The sequence below is a fragment of the Rhinolophus sinicus genome, chromosome 1 (assembly GCF_057876585.1).
Source record: "Rhinolophus sinicus isolate RSI-liver-muscle chromosome 1, RSI-T2T, whole genome shotgun sequence".
Classification (NCBI taxonomy): domain Eukaryota; kingdom Metazoa; phylum Chordata; class Mammalia; order Chiroptera; family Rhinolophidae; genus Rhinolophus; species Rhinolophus sinicus.
Window position 1 is genome coordinate 126,513,818 of NC_142501.1, and position 13,255 is coordinate 126,527,072.

General features: G+C 32.3%; 1 protein-coding gene across 11 annotated transcripts in view; it reads right to left on the reverse strand.

Moving 5' to 3' along the window:
• ABI1 (abl interactor 1) overlaps positions 1-13,255 on the reverse strand; it is a 111,517-nt gene that overhangs the window by 10,751 nt on the left and 87,511 nt on the right. For 2 of the 11 annotated variants that reach the window (XM_019749119.3, XM_019749116.3), the window contains exons 4-9: positions 12,140-12,154; positions 11,315-11,415; positions 9,909-10,049; positions 7,230-7,330; positions 6,230-6,310; positions 2,334-2,510 (exon numbers count right to left, since the gene is read on the reverse strand). In XM_019749119.3, the coding sequence (XP_019604678.1) occupies positions 2,334-2,510; positions 6,230-6,310; positions 7,230-7,330; positions 9,909-10,049; positions 11,315-11,415; positions 12,140-12,154 (616 nt within the window). The remainder of the gene's footprint in view (positions 1-2,333; positions 2,511-6,229; positions 6,311-7,229; positions 7,331-9,908; positions 10,050-11,314; positions 11,416-12,139; positions 12,155-13,255) is intronic. The other 9 variants (XM_019749121.3, XM_019749118.3, XM_019749125.3 and 6 more) reach the window with 5 other exon arrangements.

The window sequence follows — 13,255 nt, forward strand, 5'->3', positions numbered from 1 at the left end:
AATAGGTTAAAATATGGAATTATTTGCACTGAAGTAATTTCTAACAAGTCACTGGGTAGCTGAAAACATATTCCAACTTCTTTCTGGAGAGGACATAATCTATAAAAAAACTGATACCAAATGATTATGTGAGCAGCAAATGTATTAAAAATTGTAACAAACTGGAAGTAAACATACATACATTTACCACTTTGTCTCATTTTAGCAAGACAGTAACTGCCAAAAATTGTTCAAAAAAGTCAACAAGAATGTATCACAAAATTCAGTTTACTGGTAGTCACCAAGAAGTGACATTAAATTGACAGAGAAAAACAATTATTGGTTCCCAAGGATCATGTAATCGAAAGGTAGTTTCAATTAAACCAATTTACAAATTTTGTTGGTAAACATAAAAATTTGAAAGAAGTTCAGTGTTCAAAGAAGTAATTACTTAAAAAGCAATATATGTTCAATAATATCCACTGTATGGCTAAAAATAGCATTCAACGCACTATGAAGTTGGTCCTCATTCATTCTGATATTCTGTATACAGAAAGCTCTTAAATGAATAAAATGTTACAGGTTTTGATTTTTAAAGAACTCCCACAAATCTAAAAAATTTTTTTAGAAACAACCCTTACTAACTAGCCATGCTGGTTAGTACCGAAAGAAAAAGAAAGGCTACTAATCATTACCACCACATTTAGACAGAAAGAAATATGCACATCAAAACACTAACAACATTTATATCTACTACTATTACAACACCAAGAGTAACTCAGGTTGAAGGATAATTAATCTGACAACATATAATAATATATTTAAAATTTAAGGCTAAATTTGCTTTAAAATATCCAAAAGATAGATATTCAGTAATGAAAATGTTTTGTCTGGAAATAAGCAACCCACCCACCAAGTAATGTTAAAATAAAACTACACAAACATGGATTAGGTGAAAAATCACCAAAAGTTCTATTTGCAGAGTAAATTAAGTGTCTAAATGAAAAGAAAAATAAGAAACATAAAGATGGGATCTAAAAATGCAGCATAACATGAAAAAGAAAAAAAAAGTTCATGAAACTAGTGAGCTAATAATCAGATAATCTGTGGAATATTCAGACTTTAGCTACCTTTCACTACCAAAGGAGACCAGGGAAAATGTGAGGTAAAATTCTAACTGGTAAAGTTTCTTAGTATTATAGTTTGGATGACAATTTTAGTCTAGAAAGAAGGTTGTATAAATTTGGGATATCTGACACTTCTGCTAAAGTGGTTTTCAATTCTTATGAGTTTTTTTGTTATAACACAATCTTTAACTCTAGAATTTAAACAAAAAACAAATAAGGTAACTTTTCCCCAACTCTGCTTTAAAATGTATGTTCAGAACATGCATTATTATTAGGTTGGTGCAAAAGTAATTGTGGTTTAAGATTAAAAATTGCAAACACCGCAATTACTTTTGCACCAACCTAATAAAGAACTTAAACCAACTTCCTACGTACACATGGGGAGTATTCAGTGTTTTGTAAGTAAACTAATAAAACATACAGGTCTAGAAAGTAGCTACTACAAAAATTACATGGGGAAAGTGTTTTAATCTAGGCCCAGTGATCACCACTTCAAGCCAGTAACAAATGCTGGACGACAGGCTCATTTCATTTCTTTAACTGTTTTTTCTGTTTTGGATTAAGCGTCTGACTATGGAAAGCGAAATTAATGACTACCATAAGTAATTCAAACTTCCTAACATTACATGCCCAAACTATTTTCTAATCTTATCACCTTTAAACACTGATTGCAGTTAGTGTTGAGATGTGCAATTTGAGGTGAAAACGGAAGACATCAAAAGAAAATCCTCCTTACTGTTATAATTATTCAGAGACAGAATAAGCACACACCACAAATGTTTTTTAATAGTTCTCAACTCATTTCAGCATAGGTTAACAAGCTTAAAAGTGATAGCCAGCAATTTCATTATATTATTTTAAAAGAAAAACGATGTTCAGTGTTTTAAATTTTACTGTTATTGAACAACCTCAAATATGCCAATAAAAATTAATTCAGTTTAATTTCAGTGGTGTTCTTCTCTAGTTCTGTTTATAGTAATAAAAATATAGGAAAGCATATTAAAAGTAAATTTTAGTATACAAGTATACTAAGCCTGAATTTTTTTGAGAGAAAGAGATAAGCAATTTCTTTTTAAATGGAATAATTCAAGAACTAACTTCCTCAAGCAAAAACGAACATGAAATAGTATGGTTTCAATTGCTGTCTATCACTGGTAAGAATAACAGTTTCAGTTTCCTTCAAAAGGAGTTCCACTATTGCTGTACGCCTGCAAAGCACAAGCTTACTTGAATTCTGAGAATAAAGTGGACCTCCATTAACATGAGGCTGAGCAGAAAACTGAGCAGTCACAGAGGGAGTCCGTCTGTATCCACCAGAAGAAGTCGAAGAAGTGGTAGAGTTGTGTCGAGAAATCTGCCTGGTCATTGTGCCATACTGGGAGCCAGGAGCTGAGCCCGGGGCCGCTGAAAAGCATTAGTCAAAGGCAACCAACAAAGAACTTGAGCACTGTTTGTCACCTCCAATAGCAGAACAAAGAGAGAGGGACTCTCAGTAAGAAGTCGTTATTACTTTTTAAAGCCCACAGCACAAAATAAAGAGAAAAGTAAAGATAAAACACAAATAGCTCTAGCTCTGAAGTTACAAACAGAAGGAAAAACAGATACTGTGTGGAAAGCTGCAAAAGTAAATATGTAACATTCTTAAACCTTTAATTTAGCATAATTCCAAATCGTATTTTGCTAATATTATATATACATTTTTTTCTGTATCATTTTAGAACACATAGCTTTTATATGTAAATTGTGTCTCTCCAACAAAATAGATACAAAATATAGTCTGAGGTGAAAAGCATCAGTTTTTAAATGTAAATGTATTTCTATCTGGTATACAAACTTCTTCCTTTCTATTGACAAATCTTCAGAAGCACAGTGTAAGAATCTATCCAGCCAAATCCAGTTTAAGTTATAAAATGTAAACAGGTAAGCATATTTCCATACATAGCACTATATTTATTTGAATTTACTGTACTAGCAGTTATCAATACATATTATAGGAGAATCATTTTAAAAAGGAGTACAACTTCTAGATTCAAAGCTCTTAAATATGTTGTCAGATTCCTTGTGTATCTCCAAACTTTAGTAACATACCTTTCCCTATCACTTAAATTTTTGTAACTAACAAAACTGGAAAAAATTTTAGACTGTAAAGTAGACATTTGAAGACAGCTTTGTGTAGAAAATCCACTCTCTTTCTCCATACTTGGAGGGGTTTTACATACCACACCCAAAGCAATCTTTTTTAAAAAATTATAATGCATAAACTGACTAAAGTATTAATACTTAAAATTTTATTCAATGCCACCTTTACCAACATTTCAAAAGTTTAATACTTAAAAGGTTAATAAAGTTCAAAGCCTCTAAAGTTAACTATACATTCCAAAGGTAACTTTGGGATTAATATTATCCTCTTTACCCAATCCAAGCACAACTGAGTAAGTAAAAAGACAGCATCCTAGTTTATTTTCATTCAGTTGTCTAATTTAACCTCCCCTAGAGGTCATAAAAGGTATTAGATAAAACCGTACAGCAGAGGTTGTTCGTTAGAAGCAGTGCTAATATTGAACATTTTGGAGCTCCCAAGCCATAGGCAGTCACTAATTACTGGAATCATCCACAAGCTCGTTTTCTAAATAGAAACACATCTTAAAAATAATAGTCTATTCAAAAGTTTTCATGAGTAATTTTGGACAGCTAGGTTTTCTAGAAATATAAGATGTAACTCTATAACCATTTTTAATAGTAATCTCTGTAAGTCATTTTTATATTTCTCTAATATGTAATAAAATGTGTATAAAATCTAAGTAATTTTTCTTGGTGATTTAAAACCAAATCAACTATTTATCAGTTCCAAACTATGACTACTTTAGAATTTATTTTAATGATTTATAAAATAAATTATAATACCAAAGGGTGTGTGATTGATATATATACATAACTATATTATATATAAATTATAAATGCATATGCTATATGCTAATATATAGTATATATTGTATGTAATGATTATATAGAACCTATTTACATAAATATATCTTATAAATATATATAGTTATTTTTAAAAAAAGATAAATATCCTGCTCCAAGAAAGAGGATTACCAGTATCACTGAAGCTTCCCATATGCCCCCTTCTGGATCCCAAGCCCTAAAAGGTATGTGTTAAACATTTGCTTTCTTTACTACACATTGCTTTTTTTTTAAATCACAGATATATAATCTTACACAATCAATACACAGAGATTTTGAAAATTTAAGTTTTTATAATAAAATGATTATGTATTCTGTTGGCTTCCTCTTTTTCCTTCATATTATTTTTAAGATTCATCCATGTTGATAAGTATATCAATATATCATCCAATTTTAGTGCTTTACATGTAAACATGCCACAATTTATCATTCTCTTGAACATTTCAATTACATCCTGAGTTTTGCTATTATTAATACTACTACTAATTAACAGTCCTACATATGACTCCTGAGTTTCTCTAGAACAGTTGTTCTCAAACTTCACTGTTGACCAGATCAAGCCCAGTTGAGGGACTGTTAAATATAGACTGCTGGACTCCATCCTCAGAGTTTCTGACTGAGTGGGTCTAGAATGGGACCTGAGAGTTCACATTTCTAACTAGTTCCCCCACAATGATGATGCTGGGGGGGCCAGGGTCGCACTCCAAAAGCTTCTGCTCTATGACAGTAGTTTTTCAACTTTATGGTCTAAGGGTCCATTATTTAAAATTAGACAACCTCAAAAAGCTTTTGTTGGGTGAGCGATAGCAATAGGTAATTATATTAGAAATTAAAACTGATATATCTTTAAAACACATGAATACACATATACACATTCATATTACCATGTCATGTAGCCTCCAGAAAATCCCACAGTACCAGAATGAGATGAAAAAGGTAAATAAATTTTATTATGACTATAGTTCTGACCTCAAAAATTCCATGAAAGGATCTTGGCAACCCCCAGGATCCTGTAACCATATTTTGAGAATCAGTACTCTAGGGTAAATAGCTTCAGATGAAATTGATAAATCTAAGGAGAAATCTATTCAACTTGACTAGCTAACAAACCACTTTCCAAAGTGAGTGCATCACCCGATAAACTCCCACCAACAATGCACTTCCCTGTACAGCCTCACCAGCATGTGATTCCACTTCATTTTTACCTGTCTTCATTTTTACCTATCTGGTGGATAAAAAAGTAGTATCTCACTGTGGTTTGAATTTTCAGTTTCCTGATCATCAATTAGGTTGAGGGGATTTTTTTTTTCACACGGACTTTCTGCCAACAATCTCTATTATTAGGGTCTTTTTTTTTATTACGTTCTTTTGCCCCTTTTCCTTTGAGCACAAGTGCAAATGTTTTGAAAAGATGTTGCTAGATGGCTTTATTTCACAATAATGAAACTCTGCTCTCAGCTCTCATTATTTGAAACATCTCATTATCCATTTCTACCCAGATTATTGCTATTGTGTATTTCTAGGCTGAATGGTTTTATACTGAGTCTATATATGGAATTCTTTATATGCTCAATTCAGTCCCCCTCAAGTTGGGAACAATTTAAAAGTTTTTTACTGAAAGAAATGTTTCATGGCATCTCCAGATGCCATAAGTACTGGGCTATATTGGAGTTTTTCAAACTGTGATCCATAGGAAAGCCTCAAAGCACCCCATACCACACACATCATTTTCCTTTCCATTTTTCTTCATCCTGTCCCCCATCTTCACGCCAGTATTTTGACTGTTGCATATACCAGGGAGTTCCAAATCAAGTTTCACTTTAAAAAAAAATTACATTACTAATTTTAAAACAGTTTTTGAACAATCACTGCTATACTTTTCCTAGAAAATTCTAAACAAACAACAAATACAAACCACATTAAATTGGTTATAAACTAAGCACAGAGCATTTCATTTTATAGAGGAATTTGTTTTATATTTGTTTTCTGTGTAACTTCAGAGGCCTTTCACCAGAAATTAGTGTAAATTAGATTTAACACTTTAACCTTTGTATAATCACTTACAACCTAATGACTATAAAAGCTAGCAGTCTAACAGAGGAGTTTATTATGAATTATGCAAAGTAAGTTAAATCACTCCAATGGTTATGCAATCTCACCTATCACAGTGTTCACTGGGAGAAGTGGTGGAAGAGGTGGTGCTGGTGGAGCTCCAGAAGGAGGAGGGACAGAAATGTTTTCTAATAAAATAGTTTATAATTCAGGTCAGAGTGCAAGAAAGAGAACTAAACATTCTGAAACAGTAAGAAAGTACAATGTTTTGGAAAGAAGAAAAAAAAAAAGAGATAGACACACCCATATGTAAAGCATGTTCAAATGAGTAAGAATTTTACTAGGTAAAGAGGCCATTGAGTTCATACCTATATTAACTATAAAATATGCCTGCTTTTATAAGTAACTTTTTCTCCTTTTTTCAACAACATCCTTGAGAAGCTAGTAATTTTTCCCTAACAGTACTGATTATCATACTTACTTTTAAAAATGTGTATTTTTAACACCACAAAGTCTTAATTTCATTTACTAAAAATCAAGGGACTAATTTAATGCTCTGCAATGGTTTTTAAATTTTTTATATAATATAAAAAGTAAAAGAACTTTTATTTTTATTATCCCATTTCATATTCACGGTACTTTACTGAACTATGTATTGAATATCATATATAAATATAGTAGTCACAGAACAAACTAACACCAGAGTTGAGATACTAGCCTATAAGACAACATCAAAACTCAATTGATACATAACTCACAATATAGACACTGATCCTTTGGTTAGAGTATCAACAATATTGGTTTGCTCTCAAAATAATAAATACCATTCTTGAATAGTGCCCAAGGCAAGTATTTCTAAAGCAAAATGGCCAAAAAGTTATTTAATAAAGTTATTTAATATGCTTTATACGTAAGGAGAAATAGCTGGTAAAACCCTCAAAACTGTGAAAAACAACCTGAAAATGCTTTCAAATTTGTCGATAGCATTTATATTCTAGTAACAAGTGCGTAAATTTAATAATCTTATCTAATAAAACTAAATTCAGACTTCCATAATCAAGCTCATAAATACTACCACATATTAAAATAGATTTATAAATAACATACCTGGTCCAATAGTGGGTGGTGAAGGTGTAGGCACGGCAATGGGAATGCCAATACTGCTGCTTCCACTGTTTTCTCGACTTCCACTTCCCCCACTACTTCCACTGAAAAGAAAAAAATGTGAGAAAAGCAATTGTAGAGATTTATCCAAAAACATTACAATATTCAACTCAAAGTCACTATATATTCCCTTTTATGATACATATATAAAAATACGTTTTTAAAATTGTTCAATACAAATTTTAACCCTAATACTTGAAGTGGTTCTTGTGTTTCACTCTACCTCTCAATCATACTGGAAACCAATACAATCATAACATAGTACTCAGAAGTATCAGAAGAGATCATCCTATTGAGAAATGAATGACCAATAAAATCTTATAGCGCAATGAGTCAATAGGGTTTATTTAAAACCTACTATGAACAGCAGTGAATAAACCAGACATGAACCATGCTGCCATGGAGCTCACAGTGAGAATGGGAAAACACATTAAAAAACTGTGATTGATGCCACAAAAAATAAAAAAATAAAAAGTACAAGATGCTATAGAAATCAATAAAAAGGTTAACCAATTTTAGTCTGGAATTAGTATGAAAACCCCCACTCATCTCAAAGAACGGTGATAAAACAGGAAATTTTCTGGAAAATGAGAAAAAAAAAAAGACAGTAGTGAAGTTTCAGAGTGAGGCATTCTAGAATAGCTGCTATTGTTAAAACTCTAGCCAATTCCCTACTATGCTAATTCCTATGGATTTACTGTCCCTTTAGGTAAAAGACCTTGCACTACCCAACTGTTTTTGTAATGTGTGCATGTATATGTATGCAAATGTACATATGTGCATGCGTAGTCTTAGACTCCGTATTATGTTTTAAAATCAACATCATTCGCTCAATAGGCCCAGAAACTCAACAGGACAAAGACTTGCACTGCCTAGATAAACTTTTTATTTTTTTTCTCCAATGTGATCATTCTATAATTACATTATCACATGTTAATGAAAGAAAAACAGAAAGCTGTTTACATAACAAAAATAGCTTCACTGTGAAGGCTTCCCTTAATTCCCTTAAGCCAGGTGATAATACTCTGCCTTATGCCATCAATGCATCACAGACATATGAAAATGTTTCCATTTCTTATCCTCGTCTACAATTATTGGCTTATCTGCCTTTTTCCTAACATGGGGGTTGTCAAATTAAAGCCCATAAGCCAAATCTGATTAATGATACAATTTTTTATGACCTATGAGCTAAGAACATTTTCTACATTTTTAAATAGCTGGAAAAAAATTGAAAAGGGAATAATTTATGACACATTAAAATTATATGAAAGTCAAATTTCAGTACCGTATATAAAATATTATTGGAAGACAGCCTCACTCATTCATTTATGTGTTGTCCATGGCTGCATTCGTGATACAATGGGGAGCTGAGTAATTGCAACAGAGACCATATGGTCCACAGATCCTAAAATATCGACAATCTGGCCCTTTATAAAGAAGTTTGTTGATCCCTGTTTTAACAAAAGGAGCTCTGAAAAAAAGAACTGTATCTTATCGGTATATCCCTAGCATCTAATGAAGTTAAGTCTTACCTGGTTGCTGAATATGATTAAACTGTAGACAAAAACCATGCTTGAATACAGTAATTCAATAACAAACAAACAAAGAACAATTTTGGTCTTCACTGAACTTAACCTGATACAGTAACTGCAGATATCAATATAAGAATTTATTTACTAACAGCAGCAATAACAAATGCCAATTACACACCATCTAACAGCCTGATACTCTTATTTAGTTGAAACCGTAAAAATGATTTTGTTAAGTTGTATGTGTAATATACCAACCTAAAAGTCAAGGAAAGCAGAGGTTCTTGCCCAACGTATGAAGTGAGAGGTAAAACTGAAGAATAAAACAAATTAAGCTATACAATAAATTTGTCTGGTTTTATAAAAAGTGCCCCCAAATGGAGTGGCTACTATTGAAGGGAAGAAGAGGGAGGTAATAATAGGGAAAAGGACCTGAGGGGGACTTCTGGGTTGTTGGTAGTGTTCCATTTTCTGACTTGGTGATGGCTACATGAGTATGTTCAATTTGTATTAATCCATTAAGTTGTATAATTAATAAAGTGTATACTTTTCTAAATGTATGTTATGCTCCATAAGCAAGTTTGTAAAAATTCAACGTGTAGTTGACTTGTAGAACTTTTTAAAAACAATTTATACAATAACATATTCTAGAGTATATCAATTCTCTTAATAAATTCTTGGTCAGATCTAAGCTAAGCCTTCTTTCCTCCAATCTCTTCCAAGTTTAAATCATGTTGTGTAATTTCTGATATTTAACATTTTATCCAAAACTATTTAAGAGTGGCTGCCTTGATCTTTTTTGCAAGATTGTTTTAAAAAACACTCTTTAGCGTTGATCCAAATGTATATCTGTACCTCTGTCAAAAGGAAGATATAGTAGCAATCTGCTAATATAAATATGTATTAAAAAATCTAAAAACCAGAAGTTATGACACAAAGTTAGAGGAACAGATCCAATACTACTACCCTCAACTTTCCCCCTCTATTTCTGTGTTAGCATTAGAGCAGTACTTTACTCAGCAACTTCACAGAGTTTGTGACCAGTCCATAACCCCCACTCTCACATGTTCAAAGGCTCCACCTGAAGGATTACCTGTGTGTCCTCGGTCTCTGGTTTAAAGAAGCTGTCCTGCCTGGGCTATGCTGACTTCCAAGCCTAGCAGGACTTGTCATGTAGTCATTAGGAACTGTTGGAGGTTTAACAGGTTCCAGGGTTTTGTAAGGAGTATTCCGTCTAAAGAAGCATTATAGAAAGCAATGATGAATATGAAAGATAAATAAAATGCTATTTTCCCCCAAATTTGTGACTGTCCCTTTGTAACCAAGTATAACACGACTTTTTTATCTTTTAACAATAAAGTTTTAGAAAAATTCTTAATTGAGGTATATGAATTTTGTTACTTTATGCAAAAGCTAAATTTGTTACCTTTTCTTAGGAAAGCCACAGGAAAGTTACGGTAATTTATTAAAAGTTCTAGCCTTATTTCTAAAAATCTTGCTTCCAATTTTTTTAAATGCTCAGTAACACCAAACTTTGAAATATACATTATTTCTAACTTAGTCACCCATAATCTATTTTCCTTATACATTATGGAAGCTAAATATCTCCTCTACAATTTATTCCTACCTCAATATGGAAATATATGGACAAATACATTTTGATCCCAGATGCAATGCCATTAATTTCTCAATAAATGATTTTAACTTTTCTATTTAATAACTTCGTATGTTTTTATTCCCCAGGGGTAAGGAGTTTACGGAAGGAAAATAATAACCAAGATTCTATTAGTAAGTTGATTGATCTCTAGTACTATAAAATAATGATTTCCCAGTCCTCCACTAAAAACAAGGACTCTAATATATTATTTCCTATGCTTAGGTGAACAATCTTCCAGAAAGGCGTAACCAATTATTCAATATTTTTATTGCATTGAGAACTGAGAAGGAAGAAACCACCAACTGTTCCCTTTTCTACTTCTCTGTGAGCTGGCCTTCCCTGTAAGGGCCCCACGATTGCCAGCAGAAGCAGTTAGAAGTACTCCAGGTAAAGAGTCTCACTCAGGTGGTGAGCAGGGGAAGCAGGAGACCTACAGGTTACCGAGCCAAACTACACAAAACAGACCACTTATTCAAAGTTCTATAATATAAATATTGTAAATACATGTGAAAACACCACATGGAATCCTCTGGTCAGTTCATTTGAAATAAACTTAAGCCAAATTTATAATTTTTTTAGAAGAGGAAGTGAAAAATAAAATATAAATAATGCTCATTTATACATATATAAAAGAACTTGTCTGGTACAGGTATATATAGAGAATATTATAAAACAGGCCAATTCATTTTGGATTCTGTCCAACAAAATAAGAACCAAAATGAATTTATAAAAGGTAGCGCCACATTGAGGACCCATAGCAAGGATCCATACATTTAATTAAATCACAGAAATATCTTCCTTTAGCATATGAATTTTCTTGTAAAGTGTGGTTGAATCCTTACCCCAAAGTTCCCCGGCCTGACATAGGAGGACTTGGTGGTTTCTGAGTAGGAGGATTTGTTCTCGACAGTGTGCCAGTTCTTACAGGCTGGTTATTTCCATGCTAAAATGTAGAAAAAAGAGCTTTTATTTTTATATCAAATTGTTCCCTTGGTGTTTTGATACCATGTATTATTATTTTTTTAAATATCAGAATGTGAAGTAAGGATTCCCAGACAGTTTTAACAGACTTTGGTACCACATTTTAAAAAGTCAAGAAACAACTTGCACTTGGCTTTTCCTACTATTTTGTGCTATTCGTAACAATTTATGGTAAAATATAGGTGAGATTATTGGATTTTATGTATTATTTTCTTGTTAAACATGTTCACTGAGATCAAACTTATTTGTATTCAAGTACTGGGTTTCCCAAAATTTCTGAAATGTGTACATGAATATAAACTACAGATCTCAGTGTCAATTTGCTAAAACAGTCATTTGAAAAATCATCTTTATCCTAACAATTCAGTAACAAAGTCATACATGATGTCTGGGAAACCTCCTAATTGTAAGTCAATAAAAGCAAGGCAACTATCAAAAAATGAGCAAAGCAATAAATGTTAGCAAAATTAATGTTCCTATATAAATGCAGATGTCAATATATCTTTGATATATTAACACATCCAAGCTAAATGTTGCTGATTTGAACTGAGTTTATTTAATCTACTATAAATCCTATGGGGAAAAAGCAGACAGACATAGGAAGAGTTTTCAAATTTTAGTGGCTCTGCAGCCTCTATCAATATAGAGGTAATACTGTGGATCAAATGATAAGTAGTATCTCTTACCTTGGCTTTTAGCCACTTTACGTTGGCAAAAAAAGGGGGGAAAAAGTAGAAATTAATTCTAAATAAGTCATATCTGATAGGACAGGTTTACATTTACAGTTATTCAATTCATGTTAACAAGCTTTTACCCAGCCATTATTTCAAGTATTTCGTAAAGAAAAAGATATCCATAAGCAGTAGGGAAATGTATCACATATTTTTAAAAGAATATATTCATAAGGAAACTACGACTTAATTATGCCAATCGCATGCAGGTCAAATAATGTTAGGTCAGTATTTTATCCGACTGAATCACAGATGATAAAGTTTGATTTATATATAAATGCCGTAACACATGAAATGTAAGGCCACTTTAATATATCAGCTTATGAGACCTAAGACTCCACTGGATAATAAATGCCCAAGTATGAGTGTTCATTATTTGAACAGTAGCATACCATTTTAAAAAGTGATAAACTGCAAATGTTAAAACGCAAAATAATACGTTGCTTCCAAATTCAGAAAAAGACCTAACATCTCAATGTTTAAGAACGAATCACTATGCACAGCAATAACTTGGCCACATTCTAACTACAGAATAAACAGAGTCTGGAAATCTTATTTGTAACTCATGAATCCAAATCTGAGCAGGCCAACACTAGCAGGAAGTTATAGGTTTAGTTCTAAGTTTTCTTCCGAACCAGTTTAGTCAAAATTCAAAACTGCAGGAAAACTGCTTTGATCTTAAAGGCTACTTCTATGACACATGAATAGTTTTCTGTAAAATAGTATGTATGCATGAAATAATATGAACATGTGTACATACGAATAATATGAAATAATGTGTACAGTCCTAATGCATCACTACTTGTACTATGCCACTTAAGAAAAAATATCATCTGGTTGTAGAATCTAACTTTTTCTACATTTTGGGGGGTTTCAAGTTCTTTCCATAACATCTGCTATTTTAAATATGTAGCTATCATTTTTCAGGTGATCGTAAACACAACATTAAGGAAATCACCCAAAGGAGGAATGTACGTTGTCTTAGATAAATTATCATTTCTAGGAACTGCCAGAATTTTGGTGTTCTTTAATGTTTGTTTAGAATGATATTGCTCATTTTTATCTGGAAAC